The 26,345-nt window shown below is 33.8% G+C and overlaps 5 protein-coding genes across 9 annotated transcripts; all 5 read right to left on the bottom strand.

Moving 5' to 3' along the window:
* Window positions 1-692: 692 nt before the first annotated feature.
* LOC116131427 (probable amino-acid acetyltransferase NAGS2, chloroplastic) lies at window positions 693-9,059 on the bottom strand. Of its 3 annotated transcripts, none has more exons than XM_031417075.1 (10): window positions 6,352-6,929; window positions 6,155-6,242; window positions 5,760-5,968; window positions 5,437-5,588; window positions 4,263-4,683; window positions 3,065-3,162; window positions 2,636-2,747; window positions 2,381-2,540; window positions 1,824-1,896; window positions 693-1,169 (listed from the first exon to the last, which is right to left on the bottom strand). In XM_031417075.1, exons 1-10 carry the CDS (start codon window positions 6,706-6,708, stop codon window positions 1,019-1,021), a joined length of 1,821 nt encoding a protein of 606 aa, XP_031272935.1. In that variant the 5' UTR covers window positions 6,709-6,929; the 3' UTR covers window positions 693-1,018. The 3 variants fall into 3 exon arrangements, with proteins under 3 accessions (XP_031272935.1, XP_031272937.1, XP_031272936.1); XM_031417076.1 differs by lacking the exon at window positions 6,352-6,929 and adding an exon at window positions 8,546-9,059 and having other exon boundaries at window positions 1,019-1,169; XM_031417077.1 differs by lacking the exon at window positions 6,352-6,929 and having other exon boundaries at window positions 6,059-6,204.
* A 2,243-nt stretch (window positions 9,060-11,302) lies between these two features.
* Window positions 11,303-13,059, bottom strand: LOC116131451 (cysteine-rich and transmembrane domain-containing protein WIH2-like). The gene is made up of 3 exons (XM_031417104.1): window positions 12,697-13,059; window positions 12,471-12,609; window positions 11,303-11,522 (listed from the first exon to the last, which is right to left on the bottom strand). Exons 1-3 carry the CDS (start codon window positions 12,749-12,751, stop codon window positions 11,477-11,479), a joined length of 240 nt encoding a protein of 79 aa, XP_031272964.1. The 5' UTR covers window positions 12,752-13,059; the 3' UTR covers window positions 11,303-11,476.
* A 2,546-nt stretch (window positions 13,060-15,605) lies between these two features.
* On the bottom strand, window positions 15,606-20,395 carry LOC116131431. Of its 3 annotated transcripts, none has more exons than XM_031417081.1 (11): window positions 20,283-20,395; window positions 19,900-20,116; window positions 19,501-19,658; window positions 19,260-19,405; window positions 18,465-18,527; window positions 18,287-18,379; window positions 17,264-17,425; window positions 17,061-17,167; window positions 16,515-16,684; window positions 16,167-16,421; window positions 15,606-16,015 (listed from the first exon to the last, which is right to left on the bottom strand). In XM_031417081.1, exons 1-11 carry the CDS (start codon window positions 20,383-20,385, stop codon window positions 15,975-15,977), a joined length of 1,515 nt encoding a protein of 504 aa, XP_031272941.1. In that variant the 5' UTR covers window positions 20,386-20,395; the 3' UTR covers window positions 15,606-15,974. The 3 variants fall into 3 exon arrangements, with proteins under 3 accessions (XP_031272941.1, XP_031272942.1, XP_031272943.1); XM_031417082.1 differs by having other exon boundaries at window positions 15,607-16,015; window positions 16,167-16,418; XM_031417083.1 differs by having other exon boundaries at window positions 15,607-16,421.
* Window positions 20,396-22,918: 2,523 nt separating this feature from the next.
* On the bottom strand, window positions 22,919-24,249 carry LOC116131396. The gene is made up of 4 exons (XM_031417042.1): window positions 24,166-24,249; window positions 23,792-24,066; window positions 23,514-23,674; window positions 22,919-23,047 (listed from the first exon to the last, which is right to left on the bottom strand). The coding sequence occupies exons 2-4, from the start codon at window positions 24,039-24,041 to the stop codon at window positions 22,919-22,921; spliced, it is 540 nt and encodes a 179-aa protein (XP_031272902.1). The 5' UTR covers window positions 24,042-24,066; window positions 24,166-24,249.
* LOC116131395 lies at window positions 24,215-25,322 on the bottom strand. The gene is made up of 3 exons (XM_031417041.1): window positions 25,025-25,322; window positions 24,511-24,774; window positions 24,215-24,390 (listed from the first exon to the last, which is right to left on the bottom strand). The coding sequence occupies exons 1-3, from the start codon at window positions 25,131-25,133 to the stop codon at window positions 24,215-24,217; spliced, it is 549 nt and encodes a 182-aa protein (XP_031272901.1). The 5' UTR covers window positions 25,134-25,322.
* Between the last annotated feature and the right edge of the window lie 1,023 nt (window positions 25,323-26,345).

Genomic DNA, 26,345 nt, shown 5'->3' with positions numbered 1-26,345 from the left:
CGTGTAGTAAAATCCATTTGTTATCTAATCGTTAAGAATGATTCATAGTATGTCAAAATCTTTGACTTAATCTTTAATCGAATTGTCAATCGATACAATGGAAGGTGTCAACATGAAACTACTTTTCATCTGACATTCATTATACTCTAGCTAGAGATTTCATTTTTCCAATGTTTATTGACATTCATCTGGGAACTCGAGATTGGACTATTTTGAGTTAACGAATCTCATCTTGACCATCACTTGTCTTTGCACATGAATAACATATGACCAAACCAGCTTATTACACAAGACATGACTAGTCTCGCGCTTATACATCGTATGAACTATATGCATCCTATGTTAAATTCAACCGTGATGTCTCAAGTCTAAGGATCAGTGGTACACTAGCACAATCCTACGATGTATCATTGACCACGTTTATGTGATTCATCGTAATCGGTCGTTTTCGATAAATAGTTCACTAACCGTTTATCTATACTAATATCTTAGTGACATACCTCTTGTAATCACTCACACTAATACCATCACATAATATTCAATGGAGACATTCAGCATGTCTACTATGCAATGTTATTACCCAATTAACATTACTTGTGTAGGGAATTCTTCAATGATCTAATCTTTTGAAGATCCGTGTCATCCGGATATTTCACATGCAATATTAATTATAATATAAATGAAGCAGTAAATCAACATATGAAATAAGAACACTTTCTTTTATTCATAATACATTTACAAGATATAATGTCCTTAAACCGATAACACGATTGATTCCTAGGACATACACTAACACACATTTCATAAATAAATGTTACATTTCCTTGATAAAGCTTTTGCGATTATTAACCTACAAAAACACTAACCTCTGATGATTTGAGATAATCATGTTCAGCTAACTAACAATTCAAAAAATTTGATGACAGGTATGACTAGGATCAACACAGCAAAATCAGGCAACCGACGGAGGCAATCTCTAAAGAACTTAATGCTTCAGACTTCGAGGAGCCTCATCCAGTCATCGAAATGCCCTATCAACGCTAATTCCACTTCTATCAGGTAGCAATTTCTTCACATAATACTTAGACTTACGGGAAAGATTGATCCTTTTCCTCCTTTCTCGCGGTATCATTTCAATGGAACATTCCTTGAAACCACGGCTCTTAAACCTGCAATCGAAAATCTACTTTTAGATAATAATATCGCCAAGCACTGAGTAGCTGTAATCTTCATGCAATGGCCATAAAGTGACTAAATGACCAACAATTTTATTTTTAACAAACCCAAAATTACCTGAACTCTCATACCAAAGATAACTACAAAACTTGAGTTCTAATCAAAGCCTACGATTTTTGGAATGTCCAAAAGTACAACATTTATGGCTTTTTGCCAGGTAATTTGACCGAGGAATTAAACTCTAGACCTTGGAACAAACCACAGTCCGAGATCACTCAACCAACCTCTCAGTGTTACTAGTAATCAATTTTCACTCAAGAAAGACAACCGTGTATCAGTCTACGTGTGTGTGTGTTTATTTTGGCACCAAAATTCAAAATTTTATGTAGAATAACACAAATCTATAATGGAATACTGAAAAAAAAAATCATTTTAGAAACAGAATAACTAAAATTGAAAAGAACCAATTTTCCATAAAAACCTTAGAAAATTAACTAACCAAAAGGATCAGGAGTAATAAATGTGATGTAGCATCCACAAGGTCTCAACTAAATTTTTAACTTATTATGTGTATTTCAAACCCATTAGATATGGACACAACTAGCAATAGATTTGTCACAAGTATTTCAAGAAGTTAGGTATCAAACCAATCTGCAGTACGGGTCGTCAGCAGGAAGAGCATGTCCAATCCAAGAGACGATGCCTTCTTCTCAATATAATCTGCAGATATTTGATTGCAATTAAGAAATTATTGTCCATCAATGCCGGAAGAAAATATAATAGGTGACATAAAAATACTTATGGATACTTAAAAATAACAGTTAACCTAAGAAGAAATTTAAGACCACATCACAAAGGCAAAGGCTGTTTAGGGGATCCTATAATTTCTATCCAAATATTGGGAAGCAATTTCTGTAAATATGCAATCACATCTGCTTTTGTTTGCTTGGGAAATAGACACAAAGAACATAGAATTGGAATTACAGTCAGAAGGGAAAAAGCTGAAAAGGTATAAAGTTTCAGCACCACTTCAAGCATCTAAAAAATATATTTGATATGATAACACCTGCCAAGCTGTTTTCTTATATCTATGAACTTCGGAATATGAGATGAGAAACCAAGCTCATGTCCAATCTATGATTACACATTTTGAACTTTAACTGAAGCACAAGCAATATACTTTTATGATAGACTAATATCATACCAAGTAATTTATCACCCTGTCCTTCACCACGGCATTCAGGAGAAACTGCAATACAAGCAACCTCCCCACACTTCTCCTCAAAAAATGGAAAAAGAGCAGCACAAGCAATGATCTGACCCTCTCGTTCCACAACATAGAATGAATCTAATGCTTTAAGTAGCTGTTAACACAAGACAAGTGAGAAACTCTGTCCAAGCAAATAAATGATAACCAAGTAGAGTCAATTTGGTGTTTAAAAAAAATGGGAGCCCAAACCTCTTCATCACTTCTCCGGATCAATACACCAGATTCTTCTAGAGGTTGTATAAGTTGTCTTATTCCAGACAGATCTGTCAAGCTAGCCATCCGCGTTCCTTCGTAAAGATCGCTAAAATAAACAATTAAATGCCCAAGTGAATGAATGGGATGAAAACCAGTTCATAAAAGGTACAATCATTACTCATGCCATATGCCAATGACCAGGCTATTTAACACCTATATCAACAAATGCACTAAAAAACTTGTAAATGTAAATAGTTAGGGAATTGCATGCATCATGAATACAAGGGTTTGTCTAAAAGAAACTGCTATATTATTGACAGTGAACTGTAAGCCAAATGGAAACCTTAGAAATGTAGTTTGAGATATTAGTTTCCTTTTGTACACATTAATCATCAAAAAAAAAAAAAAAAAAAAATTGCATACCTAGCCACCATTGTCCCCATTCCATCTCTCTTAAAAAGTTCCAATAATAAAACTCCACCAATGGTGCCATCTAACAAATGAACCCTTTGAACACCTCCCTGATTACAAAGAAGAAAATAGAACAGACTGCGTGCATGCTAGTAACCCAATATTAAAGAATTGAAACTTCTAAGAACCAAAAAATATATCACAGGCAATTTTCAAAGATGCCAGAATTTACTGAGCCATTTTATCAGGGAACTTAACATCACAACAAAGTTATACATAATGACGGTATTCTGCAACTTTCCACTGAAGAAAATTAAATTCTTTCATCCATTTATTAACAGAAGAGGATGTAAATAAGCAGCAGCTCCTCATACTTTCTTGGCCAGGTTTTAGGCAGTTAATCAGTTTCTCAACTTATATTTTCAGAAATCATTTCAGATACTCTTAAACTACAATTTTAATGGCTAATTAACATTTAAAATTATCATCCCTACATGAATTAGTCCAGAGAGGTGTCCAACAAAACATGGCCTCAATATGTCCTACAGGCTACAGAGTTCTCCACTTCTAGAAAGTTGTTTCAGTGAATAACCTCAGATCATGTGTTTCAGAACAAGAACCTTCTCTAAAAAATATAGTAGCCTGACTATTCTCCTTTTTATCAGTCATTATTTTGAGTATTTTCTTTCCTTTTCCAATACCATAATGGTCTTTTAACCTCGAATATATCATATTTTCTTTGAGTTCTTGATACAACAGACAATATTGACATGAAACGTTCCCCTTAATTAAAAAATGAGAGTTGCCTTTTGCAAATTGAGGCTATTAGCAGCAAATGAGCAGAGCAAATGAGCAGAAAGGTCAAATTTACCGATTTCCAAGTTAGATAAACTAAACAAAAATCTAGGAATAAGTTGAAAGACATAAAAAGGGTAAAGTTAAAGATAGATTCAACTTTCCAATGTAGAAATAAATCCACAGATAGATTCAACTTTCCAAAGTAGAAATAAATCCACACTACTTAGATTCTGAACAAATTGGAATTTGCACCAAGCACTTATGACTTAACCAAACATGAGACTTGCTGAAGTAAATATCCATAAAATAATAAACAAGAAGACTAAATGAAATGCAGGCGAAGGTGTCTGTTAAGAAAACAATCGTATTTAGTAAAATTTACATAAAGATAACGAACATATCATGGACTTACTCTGCAAACAAAAGCTGCAGCAGCTAATTCTGAAAGGTAACCATTTAATCGACTTAGCCGTTCTTGACCTCCAATTGCAAAACCCTGTTCACCAGACCACAGTCCATTGCCATTATCAAAACCAACACCATTAAGAAAAGTTGCATTATGCCTTTCACCAGGAGCTTTCCCATTTTGATGAGCATGGAGACTTCCACTAGAATCCTTTCCAAGCAAAATCAGATCTTCTTCACCAACAGCTTTCACATAGTTAGCAGCTATCTCACTTTGTTTTGCCCGTTCACGGATTAACATGTCTGCTTCATGAAGAGGCAAGAAATGAATTAGGCGTCCACTCTCATCCAAGATTGGACCATCTATAACGCAGATAAGCTTATCTGCTCCAATTGCTAAAGCACAAGCTGTAGCTACTTCATACATGCTGAAATTCACAAAAGCATAAAATATTAGTGATTAAGATTGAAGTTTTGCAATTATCTAATCCAAAATCTTTTTTTTTTTTTTCCTTTTTTCAGTGGGATGCATTAGGAGTAATCAAGAGATGTAAAAGGTCAAAAAAATAGAAAAACAATTAAAATCAAAATACTGTGCGGCACCAAAGCTCAAGCAGATCAAAATATATATATATATATATACACGAAAAGGCTCCAAAATTGCACAACCCTTTATGAAAGCAAGACAAATAAACCATACCATCTCTGCTGAAAATTGTAGCAGTTAGTCCTATAATTTCTTTCCAAAAACCTGAATCTAACCATTGACTTGATAAGGTAAAAAAAAATTACGAAATTAGAATCTGTAGACTAGAAACCATGAGAGACTCATTCTTCCATTAGCAAACTCAATCAGACTACTCAGTTGACTCAAGTGTCACTCAACTAAAGTAAAAATGCCTAAAACACATATCAGAAAAATCTCACGCAAGGTGCCATTTTTAGCTATTAATGTCATTGTGACAAGATAAGGATGGAAAGAAGGTTATAAAAAAGATAAAAATAAGCAAGACATATATGTGCATGTAAGGAAGAAATAACCCATAAGTGGAAACCAGTACAAGTTAAAGAAGAAACAGATCTTCGCTTTTCAGACCACGGTAAATCAGAATAACTAACATTTAGCGATCAAATAATCCAAGTTACAGTACACAATGATTATCAGAAACTATATGGCATACTTGCAATTCAAAACTTCTCCAGAGCTGGAATACCCAAGGTTGCTTAATATAACTAAACAACCACCATCAAGTCGCTCGCGCATGCGAGTGACATCTACTTTCTTTACTTCACCTGTTGCTCCATAATCAACACCATCAACAACTCCTCTTCTCTGAAAAAGAAATTAACAGAAACCACAGTTGCAACAAAATTAAAACAATGATAGAAAATCACATATAAAATAAGCAATTAGACCACGTATCCTATTATAGATATATGAAAGCAGAATTGACTACAACACTCCACCATGCTGAAAATTATATTCGAAACAGTAAATTCATACCTTGGAGGCAAGGAAGTTACCACTAGCTACACTGACACCAACTTCATGCCAACGACTACTATCACCATGCCGGCGGATATTGCATGTTGGGGGTCCAGGAGAAAGTTTTGCCTCTATCATCATACGAATCCCCCCAGCAGCTTCCATAGCAGCCGCTAGTGATTCAGAGTCAGTAATCCTATATCGGCCTACATACTTCGGTTCATGTCCTGCAAAAACATACCTGGGTTAGCGCTATCTATAGCATTTCATGGAACCATAAAAATCAACAATAACAGAACGACAATAAGATAACATACCCAAATATATATATCATGATATGATAATATGATGAATCATAAGAATTCCAATATGAGAGAATCTAAATAAAGGCACAAGCTTTCACTTTCACTTGCCTCTCTCAGACAAAAGTTTGTCAATTTGCACATGAGTCCCCGGAACAAGAACAAACCTAATCCCCAAGTGATGAAGAAACGCGATATCCTGCATCCACCATAAAATAAACATTACTAAGTAAAACTAAACCAAACAATTTTCCTGCCATTTCCCACAAACCAAACAGAAAAAATATAAGGAAAAACAAAACAATTGCCTTTAAAATGGGGTCCAAGAAAGGACTAGAAACAATTTCACCAGAAATAATAACAACAAAAGTCCCCCCTCTATGAGCCCACAAGTACGGCCAAGCTTCACGAAACCACTTAACAAACTGCTGGTCCTCCTCACCATTATAGGCATCTTCAACATATCCAATCTCTGATTCGCTAAACACACGGCATTCTTTTCTTACAAACTCAGTTTTACCCTTCAAACCCAGAGATAAACCCTTGTAAAATCTGTTTCCAAATTGAAGAATCTGTGTGGGTTTTTGGAAATCATACCGGCGTGGACAGGGAAAGAGCTTGGCTTTAGTGGTAGATGGTGATAGGGAACAAGAGGAAACGGCCATAGAAGGCAAAATTGGAGGGAAATTGTGAGGTAACCGCCACAGTCTTTGTTGGAGAGATTATTGTAGTTTTGAATTCTTAAAGAGTCAAGACTGGTGTTCTGTTTTGTTTTGCCCTGTAGGACTCCAGCAACGGCGACGGTCCGCTTTTTGAGCGTTAAATTAGTCAAAATAGGAAAAGTTACATGTCACGATTGTATTACGGTAAAACCATTTTACAGTTATACAGTAAAATCAAACTAATTTGTCAGTATGAAAAAATTATAATTTAATAGGGGTGTAATTTTTAAAGATTATTAATTTTTTATTTTATCCATTTTAGAATTATGTATTAGGATTTTAATTTATTGTTTTAGTAGTATTAGGATTTTTTATTTATTTTTTATATTACTTAATTTCTTATTATATAATTTATGTTTTAAACAAATATTTTATTTTATTTTAAACTTTTAATATAATATAATATTTTTTTAAGATAATTATTCCTAAGTGAAGATAACTTTGATAATTTGAAAAATTATAACTTATTACAATATAAAGTTTATTCTTATCTATATCTATTCTAAATTGGGATTAAATTTTTTTATAACTACCTAAAGATTAATTTTACAAAGAGTATCACTATAAAGAGGTTTTATTGTATTAAACTCTTTTGTCGTTTTGTATAATAAAATATTTCTAATATATTCTTATCGGTAATGTTAAATTGTGAGATTGAAATATGGATTTAACATTATTGTTATAAAAATATCAATAATACTATATTTACAAAGAAATCTTACAAAAATTTGCATACAAAGTGTGGTGTTAAAAATTGAATGGAATAGTGAAGCAAAAAATCAAACTCATTAAATTCACTCTTTTATTTATTTTTTGTCACATCACTTTGTATGAAAGTTTTTGTAAAATTTCTTTGTAAGATAGTGTTACTCTAAAAATATTTTTTTTCCTCGAACTGTTTTGAAATTATCAGAAAGTATATATTCTACTCACATTAAGTTAATAATAATTGCATATGATTAAGAGAAAGACTTAACTCATCTGGAGTTTTCGATCCAATATCAAGATTCCATCCTTCTAAATATCTCCTCAAATCAGCATCCACTCTAAAACCTTATGATGACATTAACCTAACTTTATTAAAAAAAAATATATATATATAACCATAGTTTAATGTACGTCAGAATTATGGGTTAGTCTCAGGTCTGGATAGTAAACCCAAACCCATGGATAAATATAATTATCTCGCATATTTAGCTATATTTAACTAAAACTAATAAACNTCACATTAAGTTAATAATAATTGCATATGATTAAGAGAAAGACTTAACTCATCTGGAGTTTTCGATCCAGTATCAAGATTCTATCCTTTTAAATATCTCCTCAAATCATCATCCAATTCTAAAACCTTATGATGACATTAACCTAACTTCATTAAAAAAAAATATATATATATAACCATAGTTTAATGTACGTCAGAATTATGGGTTAGTCTCAGGTCTGGATAGTAAACCCAAACCCATGGATAAATATAATTATCTCGCATATTTAGCTATATTTAACTAAAACTAATAGACCTTTGTAAACAAAATTATTATAATATGCCTTTGTTTCACTATTTTTTTACTATTTTATTTTATTATCTTATCCTAAAAACCCTAAAATATATTTGTTTCAATATTTTTAAAATTTAACCATATTTTATTCAATTTAAAATGTTAATAATTAACTTTTTTATAAAAATATCTCAATTTAACTATATTTTAAAAAAAAATATTATTTTGAAAAGCATTAAAATCTGAACCAAACGGAGCTTGCCGTGAATCGAGAAGAGACCTACCTCGAGGATGGCGCCCAAGTAGGGACTAGCAACGACTTCTGCAGATAAAACAACAACAAATGTGCTGCCCCTGTGCATAAAAATATAAGGCTGGGCCTCCCGGAACACCTCCACAAACCGGGAGTCTTCCTCCGAAACTACATAAAAGCTCTCTCCACCCTGCACTCCGCCACCTTTGACAACCAACCCTTGGCTTTTACTCGTGCCCTTTACGGTCAAACCATGAGTAAAGACTTGGATCTTCCTCTGGTAGGCGTAGTAATTGCAGAGAATTTGTTTGCCTCCATGGTTTTGCTGCTGCAGGCAAATCAATGGCATTGCTGGCTTGGGTGTGGCCATGAATTAAATGATGATAAGGATATTAAGCGAAGTGATGAATTGATTTTGCAGAAGAGAGACACATAGGGTTAGGAGGGACAGATGATTGGATGAGTGTGAAACGCGGCGAAACGATAGTTGAGGTGACTAGTAAGAGATGTGGGCATGGTCGACAAAGACAAAATAATAATGGAGACAAAAGAATAACCAATGAGTTTCTTCTTACTGAATACTGCAGATGCCCTTAATTTTAATGGTTTAGTTACTTTGCTGGGCATTCAGGTTTATAAAATTTCATAAAAACACCATCAAAACCTCTCTTATTGTTTTTGTATTTTGAGTAAATTCATAAAATTTAGCGAAGTTTTTACTAATGATTTAGAGAAACCGAAAATATATAAGAGCTATAATCTAACTGAAATTGATATGGTCTAGCGATGAACTCATGAAAGGTACCCGCTTTACGGAAAAGTTAATTTGACAGAAATAGGCAGAGATTTGTTTACAATAAAGTTTTTAGAAAATTGAGTTGAATTTAGTTATATGGATTCTAATAAAACATCAAGTTTGGATAAGCGTGTGGTCAGTAGAGAGTGGAGAGCCGTTCATAAAAAAGTTGAAAAGAACAAGACAAAGTGGGTCAGGTCGGGTCCTTCATTTCATATGAATGATGAAGAATAGTTGAATTGTAAGAATTATGTTCTGTTAATTTACCAGATTCCTTTGGCCCATAATTATAATCCAATCGAATATGTCTTTCTTTCTTATGACAAGCTGCGATGCTATTTAATAACCACTCTTTTAGAACCCTGAACGATCGATCTCGTAATTAAAGAGGTTTACTCTCTTTCTTGAGTTATTCATTTCAAACTTTAGAATTATATACCATAATAATATTGTGGCTTACATGATTATTTAGGCTTTTTGAATGTTCAGTAGACCCCGATGATTAGTTGAGATGTTTACAAGTTGACCCGGACACACCGGTTACCAAAAAAAAAAAAAAAAAAAAAAAAAAAAGAACCATGTTTATTTAATAATTTTAATTATTAATTATCATCACTTGAAATTATTGTAATCACTTCCAATATGTGTGAATTTTTTTATAACCTTTTTCTAAAAAGAGGTCAAAATTCAATGTTAAAAATACACCTACGCTATATGATCGACCAATAAATAACAAATGTAAAATCATTTACAAAATTGAAAAAAAAAAAAAAAAAAAAAAAAGGCAATTGAATAAATGTTTAAACAAATATCGGTTGGTTAAATACTTGGGATCTTTTAACTTAAAATTTGACTTAAATTGAACACAAATTTTCAATTATAATATTTTACAATCCAAGGATGTGAAAAAGCACCATGAATGTATTGAATCCACGATTGAAGATTTATGTAAAATGTTAAGTTAAAAAAGATCACATTGTAAATAATTATTTACCCAATAAATAACAAATTATTTAGCAGAAAGTTTTTTGATAAAGATACTTAAAGACAAGTGCTGGTGGAAAAGGTTTTGATAGTATAAATGATAAAATATTAGTGTATCTTGTAGATGCTGTCTCATTGTTATAGAGTTCATAAATTAATTATTAAATGTTTGAAGAAAAAAGGGGAAAATTTAGGTTGCATAACGAAAATTTAGATGAAATTATTATTAATTTGGGAGTAAATTGTGGGCTCAAAAATGATTGGCAAGAAAGAGTGCCTAATTGGGCCTAAGGCATGTTGGGCTGATTGATGACATGGGCCCCTCATTAAAAGCCCAAAACATTTCCTAGGATATTGTATGATAGAGCCGTTTTTGGATTTCTTTATTCATTGTACCCAAAGAATAATACTTTGGGTACTAATGGATGGGTACTAATGTGTAACTAAAGCATAGTACCCGTAATATGTGTATAGTACGGGTACTATGCTTAGTTAGTACACAAATTTGTACTCATCCATTAGTACCTAGCATCACTCTATGGCAAAGCCGGTAGGTGCAGAAGGTATATGTATTAATAGCTCCAAAGAAACTATTATGTATTTGATTAATGGCAAGGTGCCAGATTTGAAGTAAAATAGAATGGGTTAATTTTTTTTTTTTTTTTTTTGTTTAATGATCGGAGTGTCCAAACCAGCTTACGCACACTTAACTAATCTTCCAAGACCCTGAGATTACCAATCAGGTAAGAGCTCCAATCCTATTAGCACTTGAGAAGAAACTCGAACTCAAAACCTCATGAATAATATATCAAAAGTCTTATCGAACTATTGACTACCAGAAATAGTTAAATTTGTTTAATATACACTATCTATAAAATTATAATCTGGTTAAAATATTAAACATCCATGATGAGATTCCCATCAATAATTTGTCCATTTTAGTGTTCTACTTAATTCATTCAGCAATACATACTTCGACAAAATAAAAAAAGGGCCAAAAGAATCACATGCTCTTTTCAATTGGGAAATTAATTTATAATTAAAACAAAGTCACATGGAACCTTTTGGTGTTACTAATTAAACAATTCCCATCTAAAGCATGAACATATAACAGAGATGCTCCAATCCAAGAGTTGTAAACAATGAACAATCAAAGCACCGTTGAATTGGTGAAGGTTCTCCTCAAAAGCATGCGTCCAGAAGGCAACAGCAACACAGCGCCGCTAAACTGCACATGCAAAATCATATGTCAACAGAACTCTTAGGGTTGCGAATGTCTTAGTATAAAATGCCAACATAAAAATTTAAGCCTTTTTGAAAGAGATCAAATTTTCCCATTATGTAAATGTAACTTTTGATTAAGTAAAACCTTCCCCGATATAGGGGAGGGAGACCATCCTAAGTTCTTATTATGTGAATGCAACTTTTTGATAAACCTGCCCCTATATAGGGAGGACCCGTCCTCTGTTTTTATTATGTATATGCAACCCTGTAATAAGCCTGCCCCAATACAGGGAATTATATCGAGTAAGTTTTTGATAAACCTGCCCATAACCCGACTCAAGATTCCAAATTCAAGGCCTTCTTCAATAACAAAATCTGAACCTTATTGATCGTCCCATTTCAAAAGAGATATTCATTCACTAACCAGAGAAAAGCAAACCCTATTACTGGGCTTATGAAGCACCAGTTGAAACTACAGTAGATCATTAAGATTAACAGCCGCCTAATTAACCTCAACTTTGATCCAACTCCATAAGCACCACTCGGTTGACAATCAACTCCATACAATTTTATACTAAAGTAATTATAACCACAATAAATAGTTAAACTAAGATAGCAAATTGCAGCTAAACTTTTGGGATTTGTTCGCATAAATCAACAGCAATTTCTTCAATGTGAAGTAACCGGTAAAAACTGCAAACTTTTCTGGAAGCAAACTAAAATGCAGCGCCTTCAATTATAAAGATTATTATGTTACCATATCTCAAACCAAGTCTCTCAAAAGGATATAATCTTTTTTGACAAAATAGAATGGATACACTGATACTACTTTTAACGCTATATACAGACAGATTCTTGTTTTGTTTTGTTTTGTTTTGTTTTTTTTAATAGGATAGTCATAATAAGATAATAATTAAATTATAGTTGGATGTAAGAGAGAAGATAAACATACCATCCTTCAAGAAAACCAGTCTCTTGGCGAGGAGGCTGCTGAGCGTACTGAGGAGGATAAGCTTGAGGAGCGTAACCCCCCTGCGGATACCCTTCAACTGGGTACCCTGGTGGAGGGTATGCATCTTTTGGCGGATACCCTACAAAGTTTTTTTCACGAACTTACCATCAATAATAAGATTTTGATGCAACAACGACATCTTGTATAGCTTAAAAAAAATGCATACCTTGAGGAGGAGGTACCCCAACCGGAGGCTGCTGATGCTGATCGTAGTAACTCATTTCTTTAATTTTGTCTGTTGTAGCTTACTCGCAATAGAAAAATATTATTGCGTTGCCTTGTGATGAAGAAATCAAAATGAGGTACAAAAAGCAGAATATCTATAGAGGGGAGGTTTTGATAAAGGCGGCAAGTGTGAGGTAAGTAGAAGCTTCTTTGAAGAATAAAACATAAACAAAAGGACTCTTGAGTCTTTAAGGCTTCGCCTCAGAGGACTCGCATTAATGAACGCGCTTTACAGCTTTTACAACAACACAAAGATAAAGATGGAAATAAAGCGTTAAAGAAGAAACCCAATAGTGTAAAGAAAGAATCTTTAATAGTGTCTTGTTTCTTAGGCCCCTTCTACCGTTCAATGCACCGCTAGAACTTTCTAGTTTTTTTGTTTTTTGTAGGCTGTAACTGGTTCAATTGAACGAGATTTACTTTGAAGCTTAAAAACTGTTTATAAGTTGTCAATAATTTCAGAAATTACTTTATAAAAATTGAATATAAAGAAAGTAGCATGCTCTTGGTCGTCATCCATTAAAGTTGAGTAAATGCTTGGAGAAAAAGATCCAAAATTGAGAACGGCCTGACATACCAGGGTTAATTGGATAATCAAAACTATGGTCTTATAAACAATAGTATTGCAGTAATTCTAAATGTTTAAACTCTTAAAATTAACTAATATATGATTAACCACGGCGTGGTATAATGGTAAATAAATAAAAAGAGATTTCATGAATTCTTAAGTTCGAGTCTCTTTAAACACTAATAGTAGTGGTATGGGGTTCTTATCCGATCAACAGTTTTTACAACTCGAGAGATTAGTTGAAGTGTGCACAAACTGGTCTGGACACCCAGATGAAAAAAATAATAATAATATATGATTTTAGATCATTTATTTTGATTTTTATTTTCCAAACATATTCATTTATGAATTATGCTGAGTTTGTAATTCATAAAACAAATATGTTTAAACAATCATGTTTATATTCGACACATAAATAGTCAATTTGAATTTTTAATTTAGTATATGCCGTGTACATCGGATAATAGGGTAGTTTTTTTTTTTTTTTTTTAATAATCAAAATATTCATATCTAGCTTACATTATTTGATTAAAATATTTTATTTTTTTTTTTTTTTTTTTTTTAATAATCAAAATATTCATATCTAGCTTACATTATTTGATTAAAATATTTTATTTTTTTCTGAAAAGAAAAACGATATCAGGAACATTTTAGAAAAGGAGGGTGAAGATCTTCTTCTAATTAAAGCAAACACACCTATTATTGCTGCAATATTTAAAACTTAAAAGGAAGTTGTTGGTCAAACTTCACCCTCATCGCCCAGCAAAAAAATACTGTTATGAAGAGTGCATGAAATAATCTCGGCTTTGTTTGGTTCACAATTGGGTGTTTTTGAGAAAAGTTTTCTGAAAAAAGTTAAAAAAAGTTGAATTGGGCGGGTATTACGATGTAGAATTTATAAATTAATTAAATACCCTCTATATTTGTTTATTTACAAAACACCCCCTATAATAAAATCTTAAAAGTTAACAAAAACACCCCCAACCCAATATCAAATACGGACATCCGGCCACCACCGCCGGAGTGTGGCCGGGTTCACCGTATTGACGCATGAGCGGCTGGATCTTGCCGGTCATGCACCGATATGGCCTTTGCCGGCCAAATCCACGCCAGATCTGGCCGTCAACGGCCAGATCTGACCGTATTTGCTCGTCAACGACAACCAACTATAACGACGGCCAACAAACGTCGTCGTTGACCATCAACGACGACCAACAACGACGACGTTTGTTGGCCGTCGTTATAGTTGGTCAATTGGTCGTCGTTGATGGTCAACGACGACGTTTGTTGGCCGTCGTTATAAACTGTTACGGCCAAAGATCTGGCCGTCAACGGCCAGATCTTTGGCCTTAGATCTGGCCTTTTCTGGTCAGATCCACCGTGGATCTGACCGAAAAAGGCTAGATCGGCACACTACCGACCAGATTCAGCCGGTAGTGTGCCATCCTAACAGATTCCGGCCATTTCTGGCAGTGGTGGCCGGAATCTGGTAAATATGAATTACTGAGGTGTTTTGTAATTTTTAAAAAAATATTTAGGGGTATTTAATTAAATTATCAAATTTAAGGGGTTTAAAAAAAATTGAATAATATTGAGAGTAGTATTCCCAAAAATTAAAGCTTTTAGATATTTTACTGTTTAACTTTTTTAGGAATACTAAAAGTAGTATTCTGAGAATTGAAACAAACGAAACCCTCATATTTAGGCATAGGGTATCGTTTAAATAACTGATAATGTGGGGCGTAAAAGGAATTCAATATCAAATAGAATGTTTAATTGCCTATTATTAAGATACCGTACATTGGTTTTTGATATAATGAAATTGGAAATATCTTCTTTTATGATATAGATGAAATTATTAAAAAATAAAAAGTAGGTTTCAGGATAAAAAGGTCGCTTTTGAAAAATGGAATCCTATGAGACAAGCAGACGAGAAATGTCAAAAAGTTTTCACTCCGTGAAGGTCGTTCCGTTGCCTCGATCTTTTCGAAATAAAAGAGCATCACCTTGTTTGACAAACAACACTACACCTGTCTGATTTCAATAATTGCACATCATATACGTAGGACCGAAATCATCCACATCACTAATAATTAGTAATTGCGTTTTACTGTAAAAATCACCGTTCTGAATCCTAAATCCACATCTAGCTCATCATATGTTTGTAGAAACTAGAAAGAAAAGAAACCCTTAAAAGACAGGCAAAAACAATGGAGGAATGTTACTAAATGATAAGATAGCAATCAATTCATTAACTTAAATGTAAAACAGATAGTAAAATTATATAAGAAAGAAAAGGCTAATGGACTTGCACTTCTATGGATTGTGCAATTTTTTAACCCAAAAAAAGTAATATTAAAACTAGTTTCCCAGAAAATAAAAAGTTCAAGCTCACTTTATCTGCATCTATGCTTTGTCAGTTGTCTACACTATCTTTGCTTTGAAACTAATCAACAACATCATCATTTACAGTGTGACTAGTAGTGCATTGGCAATTTCTACGCCTCAAATTTCTTCTCCTACTACCAACCGTGCTGATACTACTAAAAAAAATTCTATACAAATTATCGCAAAGGTTAGTCTCCTAAATGCATGCATTAAGCACAACTTCCTCACGTCCCTCAGCTTGAGTCAATGCAGCTTTGTTCTTTTCATATGCCAAACTGGTGAAATACTGCATACAACCATGATGCTGGGAAAAAAACACACCTGTCATGCTCTAAACTTCCACGCTATGCCAACCAACATTTAGCAGCTCGTGATGGGTTACCTTATAAATATCATAGAGACTTTTTACGTTATAACAGAAACCCTAGATGCTTAAAATAAAAGGAACCACTTACGACGCTGACCAGAAGAATGAGAGGAAACTTTTCTAGGAGTTACAGTGATTCTATCTGCATTCGCAGCAACCCATTTATTGAAGTCAGGCGATGAAACAAGTTCTTTAACAGCTTTATCTGTTGAATCTTTGGTGAATTTTTCCCAATCTTCTTTTGAGAATTTTCTTCTTTCAGGAGTGGTATGGAAGGCAGAAGGGTAAATCTCTGAATCTGACAGCTGTCTAGGAGATGTCCTGGTTATTCCTGGAGTAACTGCTAGAATGCAGGAACAACACATTGCAGTTAAGAGACAGTAATCCTAACTTTTTTGAGCCGCTAGGAATAAATAAAATAAAAATTGCAGCAAACCTTGCTTAGGAGAATCACATGGAGCCAAAGAGAAGTCTTTGGACCGACGCAAGACAAACTTAAAGTCTTGCGGCCTCTTATATGTAAATTCTTCATAAGAATCTCGTAACGGAGATAAATCAATAACCTCAGCAAGCCCACGGCAGTTTTTGACTAATTTGAATAACTTCCTGCAAAAGTATATAATGAAAATCATGAATCCAATGTGATAAAAGGCACTGACATTAAAAAAATATATTTCACATGTAAGGAGGGAATCAGGGAGAAGTGCACAGTGAAACTGTAGAAAATTGAAAACGTGCTCCAAAATTTTACAGCTTCAACAAACAAACTAATTAGTTGTGTATCACACAATATCATTGCAATACCAGAATAGAAAAATTGGTTTTATTGCTATTTTAATGAAAACAGTTGATTGAAATTTGAACATCATCAATTGTCAGACATGTATCTAATACAATACTACGTTGCAATTCTTAATGTTTGACTGGAAGCAGATCTTGGTGATAAAAAAAAAAAATCAAGCTCCAGATTAATAGTACTTACTTGAACACACGACGCAAGAATCTCAATCTTGTGACTTTCCTTAAAACTGATGAAACTACCATTCCAGATATTAACGCTTCAGCGGCCAATAGGGGATCCAGAGAGCTCTAAAACAACAAACACTTTGATCAAATTCATTCATATTTCATAGCATGAAACCATAAACAAAAGATACACGAGAATTGGGATTGGGGGGAAAGGACCTGAAGAATCATGATAACAGCCAAAATGCGGATGGACCAAGCAACAAAATTAGCTGTGCTTGTATCAATTGATCCATCTTCGGCAAGGACAAATTTGTGGACAACCCAGAAGCCCAACCATGCTCCAGCTAGAACAACAAATGCCAGAAGAAAGATTGCCAACTGCAATATATAATTTCAAAGCAATTTAGTTTCTTGGTACAACAAAATTTGTTAAAAAATTAGTCACTACATACAATCATAAGCAATGTATATAACATTTATCAGTAGAAATCTAGCGCGACAAGCAAATTTAAATGATGCAGCAAAATAAGACAAAATATTAACGGCCACGTTTTAATGTTAAAATGCAAAGTGAAGAATAGGACATAAGTTCTACAAACCAAAAGAAAAAAAGAAAACATCAGCATTATCACCATCACCGAGTAACAATAGAAGTATCTATTAATAAATGGCTCCATAAATAAGAAGGGATTTGCAGAAGAGGATCTCATTCTTAACTGCGCTATCAATCATCCCAGGGTTAAAGAGCAAATCTTCGTTAGTTTCTTAAAAAAAAATTAAAAAGAAAAAAAAAAAAGGAAGAAGAAAGTGAACTTCAGATTCTCTCATAAAACATTATATCCAAAAGATTTACCAAGGAAAACGAAAATGAAAAACATTTGTCTGTTTCAGATAAAACATAAGGTACACCTTATTCCTTGTGACAGTTGATTGAGATAGTTTTTTTAAATTGAGGATAAAACTACACTACCATTATCTAGGTTGAAAAATATGGTACAAGTAAAAGCTGTTACATCAGTACACAGATATTTAACATAAAATGGACTCATGAGGTCCACCAAGTGCTAACTTTTGACATAAACATACTAGTTCAATATACCACTAAAACAAGATATTCCTGTTCAACATGACAACAATTTTCAGTCACAAGAGTCTTAGGTAATATAAAATGAATCTATAATCTGCATCATAAATTATACAAAAGCGATAATCACCATAATTATAAGATAACTTACATACAGGATTGTACATGTCTTCGTTGATTCCGATCTCTGCAAGTAATGATCGCAACAACCCTGGCAAGTACCGCAGAAAAAAAGATCCCAAGCCAACCTAAAAAATATTGATTGCAAGATTAGCATATATTCTTTAATCACAGAGAAAGAGAGAGATTGAACAGGTGAAGGTTAATACTCACAAGAGATGAATACATAAATATAGCAAGTGAGTTCTTTCGGCCAGTTGGGAGAAGCTTCATTCCCTGTAAATAATCCAGAATGACTTTAGTTAAACCAAAACATCCAATTGAACCAGAATAATAGTATATTTAGATAGCATAAAAGGACACCAAGGCAACATTTTCCACAATAATATTAAGGCCGACAAATTATTTAAGTACAAGGATGATTGTGAATGTTGATTGCAGTAACTGAACTGATATAAACAATGTGGGCAGGAAGGCTACTAGAAAATATACTTTGAGGAAAGCATATACAAATCAACCCAAATTTGTAACATAATTAGTAGGTTCTACACACTATTAAAAGCCTCATCCTATTATAATAACCATACATGTAACAAAACTGAGACAAGCAATTTAAGAGAAATAGTAAATTGAAAATCAGAAATAAACCATAGCATATAAAAATTTGCAAGTGAAATTATTGAAATTCAACTGCCGTCAAAGTAATACTCTTTAGACATCAAAGTTCAGAGCAGCTGTTATTGTGATCCTATAACTATTTACTAAGATACAAAGATAGGAAAAAATGAATACTATAAATGGACATCACAAAAGGAAAAACCATGAACAAAAAGTCCAGGTCACCATAATGTCCTATATTTATTAGGTAAAATCTATTAATAAAAAAAAAAAAGATAGAGACTGCTTAACCAAACAATATATCTCAATGATTCCCAAGATTTACAATAGCACACCTAGCTTCCAAATTTTAAGAAAAATCAAGTAACGGAACCTTGAAAACTATATTACCTGGAAAAGGACAACCAATATAACAAGGATGACGCCAACAGCCATAGCGCTCCCATAGTAAAATACCAATGACTTGCTCAGAGTTGAAGCAATGCTCAATAGAATGATGCCCGAAATCAAAAAAATAATTCGATATAGAAAGAATTCTGGAACAAGAGAAGACGGTGGATACATAAGTTACTGTCGTAAGGATTGTAGCACAGAGAGAAGTATCCACCACATTATTCTTGAAATATCTTACCTTCTTCAATAGCCACCTCAACTGTTTCTAAAGATGAACCGGCCATCCGTATATCTAAGATTTTATGATCAAAAGGTGACATGGATTTAAACCATGAACCCTTAGAGACTTTCTCCCAACGCCCATGAGGGCACATTCCAACCCCAAGGGATGCATTTCTGCAAAGGAAAGGCAATGATCTAAGCAACAAAAAGATAATATTGGAATCATATGCTTCAACAGTCAGGAAAATTTAGAATTCACAAAGCTTAAATTACAACAACGTGAGAATAACTACTTAGTTAGAATTTGATAATTTGTTAGTTAGTAGACATTTGTAATCAAGAGACTTATTAGCAGAACTACTAAACTAATTATTCAAACTATTCATCCATAAAAACCATTTACAAAACGACCCACCTATGAAAGCAAACCTCCACATTGGGCCGCCGTAAGCTTGAACTATTTTGCAAAACTTTCACCTTCACTGAGTGAGCAAACTTCTTCAAATCATGAAGCCTCGACAATCCACGAATATCTACTCTTTCACAAACAACTTTAGTGCCCGGCTTTAAACCAGGAGAGTTCTCCACAGCCAAGCTGGGAGATACTAGCAGTGAAGTAGATTGACCAATAACTGCACATCCATCACAACAAATAATCAACAATGTAAATTGTAAAACAAAAATGCATTTGAACATATATTCATGATTATAACTAAACTAAACCCTAGATTTCAAGATCTCAATGTGATCACATAAATGCGCGCGCAATTAAAAGAGAAAAGATATAAGTTGCAGTACCTATAGAGAGTTGATTGGCGGAGACGATGGGGTGAAAAATTGAGAATGCAACGAAGAGGACCCATATAATGAAGTGGAAGCTCCGAAACGATGTTGTACCCATGGAATAAAGAAGAAGGCGCGATTTTGAAAAAACGAGGTAAGGCTGAGGGAATTTATATGCTATTTTCTGAAATCCTTTCTTTGGGCCAAAGTAAAGGACGTAGTGGGCTTAGCCCAAAGTAGTGTTGTGGTAGCTATAATGCTCTTTCTAAACTCCAATGTCGTTTTCAAAATTACAAAAATTATTAAATAATTTTTTTAATGCATATAATTTTAGTTCCTTTAAATGAATATAATTGCAAAATCCCTCACCGGTTTCTTCGCCTTCTTTATTTTAGTTGAGCAGAAGCATAACACGTCTTTTCCATTCTAGTTTCCGAAACCAAGCCAACTGCCAACCTCCTCCCCTCTTGATTGTCCAAAACGAAAATAAAAAATTAAACAAAATTATCAAAGTCTTCCAATTAATAATAACCTTTCTAAACTACTGCTCTACCCCACTAAAAAAAGTGGAGCTCTTTAAAGGTGTTAATGTCATATATCTTTCCTAAATGCATACCTTATTAAAAGTCTATGAATGATTTCTTTTTTTTTTTTTTTCACTTTCAACATAATTTTGAGTATCAATTAAATCAAGCATTAAATTGTTGATTTGTAATATAATTATGAAAATAAATGTAATAATTATCCAACTTCGAGAATTTCAGTGGATGTGCTTGAAACGTGTAGTTAATGTAAACTATTCTTTGCAACGGGGATGAAAATAAAAATTTAATTATCTCTGAATTATCAAGTGGTTTGATAGGAACTCTTAGGTATATTACTCAATAAGTCTTGAGTTAGAGTTCTTCCTCAGTTACTAATAGTGTAGCCACTTGACTTCTTACCCGACCGATAGTTTTAAGGTTCTGAAAGATTAGTTGAGATGTCTGTAAACTGGTTCGAACACTTTTGTCATAAAAAAAAAAAAGAAATGTGAAGTTAAATAAAAAAGTTTGTGGTGGACGGTGGACCTGTACTGACGGGATTTTTGAACTGAAGGCTATTAATCAAATATATACCGCATTGAATAATACTACACATACATCATTCCCATACAACATTTCTCATACAACATTATGTGGCAAGATGTGATTGGGTGAAAGTTTAATTTTAACTTTAAATTAGCCAATTATATCTTGTCACATAATATTGTATAAAAAATGTTGTATGAAAATGATGTATGTGTAGTATTACTCATAGGTATTTAACCCAGGATGACATTTAGTTAATAAGAACTACAAGGAAATATAATTAATAAAAAGTAAAATATTATTTTAACCAAGATTTTTTTAAATTTTAATTGTTTTCGTTGCAGTGATAAAATTTGTGGACGGCTGTGAAGGATTAGGTATTGAGATAATTAGTAATGAACAATATGTCTCAAATCATGGAAAAGTGCTAATCAATATAATGGTAATTTTATCCCAACTATAGGCTGTGCGGTGGGTAACATTTCAATAATTCAATTCCTCTTTTTGTATGATTTTGTTGATAAATTTAATACACACCCACACGTGGTGAAAAGTGGCCGACCATGAATCCTGTTAATTACTGACTTTAACCAAATCCATTTTTTGGCAGCTGAAAGGCAAAATTCATCCATAACAATATATATAGACATAAGACATGTATGAAAAGAAGGGAAAAAAAAGGCAATTTTGCATAATTGATCAATTATTCAACGACTTTTAAATTTTTTAAGTTATAGTGCTTAATGATGATACCACTAAAATTAAATAATGCTTTCTCTTTCCACCACTCAACAATATCAGAAATGGTAGACTAGTAAGCTGATCAGTGCCAGAGGGAGCAGCCACATGCATGCATCTCTAATCAGGGAACGCAAAGGCAATTGTGTTCGACCACCCATAGATGACCTGATAGCAAAAGAGTAATAGAGATAGTTATTGAGATTCTTATATCTAGCTGCCATTTCCAAAAACCCCCCAAAGATTAATTGAGAGTGAAAAAAAAAAAAAAGCAATATGAATTAAGACTTAATTAATTTCCATACATTTAGGAATGAAGCTGCAACTTTTTCAGTGTCTTGAGAGTATATTAGTTTATATCATTACAAATCTTTCTTAATCTCCCTTTAATTATTACCTCAATGAAAATGTTTGGGAATTCTCTGGACCATCAGTGTTAGAGTATGTATACAACAAGGAATTTCAACCAAAAGTGATTACAAGTTTACAACTACCTTATGAAGATAGTATCAAACACAGTTTTTTGATGATGGCATCAAAAGTATTTTCAAGGATACCCACACAAATTTATACAGGCTAAGGAAAGGATATATAGATGCAAAAGAAGCCAGATCTTGTGTTGTTTTAGTACATCTAATTAATTAAGTCTTAAAATTCATACATTACAATATCTAACACAAACCCTGTAAGTACTGGCTACAGCCTACTAATTGATATATCTAGAAAAGACAAGAGAGGGTGGACTGGAGACATATAGGTTGTAGTTTTGTTTTTATTTGGTCAGGACAGAATGGCAGAGTAAGACACAGAGATTTTTGGCGTGGGGTGAAAAGTGAAGTGCTTTCAAGTTCCAATTTCTGCTATGCTCTGTAAGGCTGGCTTCCACTGTCCACCACCACCACTACCACCACCAACTCCATGTTGCCTTCCCACAACTCTGTTTCTGCTACTGCCGCTGCTCCCTACTACCCCCTGCTCCACCTGCAAATTATTTACACACATCAGACCTTCATGGTTCATGCTTCTATATTGTAAAAGTAATCACTTCCCTAATAACGCTAATCAGTAATTAAGGTTCTAAACAAGCTATGAACTCATATTGCGGTATTATGAATGCCCCGAGATCTGTAGCTGAAACAAAGTTCAGATTCTTCAAATTAACTTCAGAAAAATAATTTTTTGAATTCAAATAAAACGACACTTTTTGGATAGTAAAGATGCTTAAATGGTTTGAATTGACAAAGAAAAGCAGATGCCCCGTCCCTGTTAAATAATAAAGAAAGGACCCGAGGCACGAATCCAATCTCAGCACTTAATTCATATTTTGAGCTTTTAATCATCAAACACTAATTTATTTTTCTTAGCAACAGGCCCTGACATGGGTCGCAATAAATGTAACAAACGGAGCCTAAAGTTTTCGCGGTGTATTTTTACGTACCTTAACAAAACCGCAGCTCTCAGATTTCGAGTTCTGGGTCGGGTTTGGTTTCGGACCACTAGAAATGTTAGTTTTCACCTCCAAACGATCACGCCCGCCTCTCTCCTTGAGCAATCTCCCAAGTTTCATGCACTTCTTTGCCGCAAATTCCTTCAACACATCTGCAAATAAGCAATAGACCATGATAAAATCCAAAAAAAATAAATAAATAAACTTTAATAAAAAGCTCTAACAAAATTTAATCTTGTCAAGTAATAACTAATATGAATTAATTTTACCTTCAAAGCTGATAAGGTGATAAACATTTCCGATTGAGAGAGTATCATCGGGTCTCAAGAGCTTAAGTTGCTTCAATGGCAAACCGTTCTCTGACTTCAACGTGGGTGAAGTGACAACAAGTGCCACATAATAGCCTGGATTGGAGTTCATAATCTCATTAGCGCTAACAGACCAATAAATCCTCTCGATCTTGTTCGACGGATGTTGAATCACCACCGTTGCCGCTTCTGCCGCTTGACAGTTCCCCATCTCGGACGTCGCAGCTACAACCAAACTGATCACACTTCAATATATGTCAACTAAAAGTGAACATTTAATCTATTAATTTAATTCGTCGATAGTTGACAATGTGAAAATTTATATATGTAATTACTTGCACAAAAACCCAGTTCTGAAACCCTGACGCCCTTCAGGCTTCAATTTCACCTATATGTAAGCAAGAATCCAGGGATGTGACCAAAAGGNGAGTTCTGGGTCGGGTTTGGTTTCGGACCACTAGAAATGTTAGTTTTCACCTCCAAACGATCACGCCCGCCTCTCTCCTTGAGCAATCTCCCAAGTTTCATGCACTTCTTTGCCGCAAACTCCTTCAACACATCTGCAAATAAGCAATAGACCATGATAAAATCCAAAAAAAAATAAAAAAAAATAAACTTTAATAAAAAGCTCTAACAAAATTTAATCTTGTCAAGTAATAACTAATATGAATTAATTTTACCTTCAAAGCTGATGAGATGATAAACATTTCCGATTGAGAGAGTATCATCGGGTCTCAAGAGCTTAAGTTGCTTCAATGGCAAACCGTTCTCTGACTTCAACGTGGGTGAAGTGACAACAAGTGCCACATAATGGCCTGGATTGGAGTTCATAATCTCATTAGCGCTAACAGACCAATAAATCCTCTCGATCTTGTTCGACGGATGTTGAATCACCACCGTTGCCGCTTCTGCCGCTTGACAGTTCCCCATCTCGGACGTCGCAGCTACAACCAAACTGATCACACTTCAATATATGTCAACTAAAAGTGAACATTTAATCTATTAATTTAATTCGTCGATAGTTGACAATGTGAAAATTTATATATGTAATTACTTGCACAAAAACCCAGTTCTGAAACCCTGACGCCCTTCAGGCTTCAATTTCACCTATATGTAAGCAAGAATCCAGGGATGTGACCAAAAGGTAAAGCGAGAATCGAGATAAAAAAAAAAAAAAAAACTGAAACACCTAAACTAGTTCACAAAAATTTCTCCAACTCCAATGACCGATAAACAATGTCAACATGATAGCTAAACTACTGTTCTGAGTTTTGACCTTTAACTTCAAGGTTGAAGATAGCATATATGAGTCTGCCTAGCCTATAGCTTGAAGTTGAAACAAAGATGAAATGATTCAGAGAGAAATGATGATACGTGAGTTGGGTTAACTTGTTTTCTATTATATAAAATAAGCTAGAATCAGCTAACTGCTATAGCGTAAACAGAGTACGAAGACAGTGGTTTGGTTTGTGGAGACGTGTTAGATCTGCAAAGTTGCGAAAATAACCTGGGTGGGTTGCGTCTAACACTGTAAAGGAGAAAGAAAGAAAAGAGCTAGCTAGCGTGGGGTCTCATACTGGGATCTTTAATGATCTGATCAGAAAGGCTGGGAGAGCTAAATGTATATATTTAAATGAAAATAATCAGAAACCTAAACAGTAAAATTACTAATTTCACAGCGAGTGGGGTCTGTGAAGGATGATGATTATGGACCGATTCCTCACATGGTGGTGGGCTAAACCTAAACCTAAACCTAAAATGCTGATGGCTGGTGGGTTTACTTACTGGTGTGAAAAGGAATCAAATTTCAGGTCACCTCTCTCACCCAGATCGATGTTTGGTATTGTACAGACGTGAACAAATGAATTTGAGATGTGACTCAAAGGGTGGGAGATTCCACTTCCACGCCTATGCTGCTTTTATTCACATATTTGTCTCTATTTTATCTCCCTCTTTCAACTTCACCTTGCAGGCTGCTGTCACTTCTTATTGTTTTCTATACACAATTACACGGCTGCTTCCTGATTGCCATTATATGATAACTATTTACACTGTATCCATGCATAATGCATTCACATTATTTGTTTTTTACTCCATATTCTAGTCAACATCTGCAATTATATATGCAAAAAGGGTCAAAAAAAATCGTGACTCCTGTCAAATTATTTTATGGAGAGTTAACTTTACACTTGAAATTTTTATAATTTATATCACATTTATCTTTTTTTTTTTTTTTAACCAGGGGTGTCCAAACTAGATTACGCGCACCTTAACTAATCTCTTGAGATCTTGGAATTACCGACCAAGTAAGAACTCCAGTGACTATCCCTATTAACAATTAAAAAATGATCGAAACTTAAAAACTCTTAAGTAATAAACTTAAGAGCCCTTATCGAATCACTCGATCATTCTGAGGTGATTTATCACATTTATCTTTTGTTGATGAAAAACTGATTCCAGATATTTTTGTATTTGCATGATCGACCATACATATGAAATTTGTGTTAAAACAAGC

This window comes from Pistacia vera, unplaced genomic scaffold (assembly GCF_008641045.1).
Source record: "Pistacia vera cultivar Batoury unplaced genomic scaffold, PisVer_v2 Contig233, whole genome shotgun sequence".
Lineage (NCBI taxonomy): Eukaryota > Viridiplantae > Streptophyta > Magnoliopsida > Sapindales > Anacardiaceae > Pistacia > Pistacia vera.
Note: the sequence above shows the minus strand (reverse complement) of the source record. Positions and strands in the feature narration are given on the sequence as shown.

Coding starts and splice junctions, on each gene's coding strand:
- LOC116131427 (XM_031417075.1), bottom strand. CDS start 6,708: ATGGCCGTTTCCTCTTGTTCCCTATCACCATCTACCACTAAAGCCAAG. Junction 5,969..6,154: donor CAAACTTTTGTCTGAGAGAG/GCAAGTGAAAGT, acceptor ATGTTTTTGCAG/GACATGAACCGAAGTATGTA. Junction 2,541..2,635: donor TCCGGAGAAGTGATGAAGAG/GTTTGGGCTCCC, acceptor TTGTGTTAACAG/CTACTTAAAGCATTAGATTC.
- LOC116131451 (XM_031417104.1), bottom strand. CDS start 12,751: ATGAGTTACTACGATCAGCATCAGCAGCCTCCGGTTGGGGTACCTCCT. Junction 12,610..12,696: donor TGGGGTACCTCCTCCTCAAG/GTATGCATTTTT, acceptor AAAACTTTGTAG/GGTATCCGCCAAAAGATGCA. Junction 11,523..12,470: donor ACTGGTTTTCTTGAAGGATG/GTATGTTTATCT, acceptor TTGCATGTGCAG/TTTAGCGGCGCTGTGTTGCT.
- LOC116131431 (XM_031417081.1), bottom strand. CDS start 20,385: ATGGGTACAACATCGTTTCGGAGCTTCCACTTCATTATATGGGTCCTC. Junction 20,117..20,282: donor CGCCAATCAACTCTCTATAG/GTACTGCAACTT, acceptor ATGGATGTGCAG/TTATTGGTCAATCTACTTCA. Junction 19,659..19,899: donor GTGGAGGTTTGCTTTCATAG/GTGGGTCGTTTT, acceptor TTTCCTTTGCAG/AAATGCATCCCTTGGGGTTG.
- LOC116131396 (XM_031417042.1), bottom strand. CDS start 24,041: ATGGGGAACTGTCAAGCGGCAGAAGCGGCAACGGTGGTGATTCAACAT. Junction 23,675..23,791: donor TCACCTTATCAGCTTTGAAG/GTAAAATTAATT, acceptor GCTTATTTGCAG/ATGTGTTGAAGGAATTTGCG. Junction 23,048..23,513: donor AGAGCTGCGGTTTTGTTAAG/GTACGTAAAAAT, acceptor CAGGTGGAGCAG/GGGGTAGTAGGGAGCAGCGG.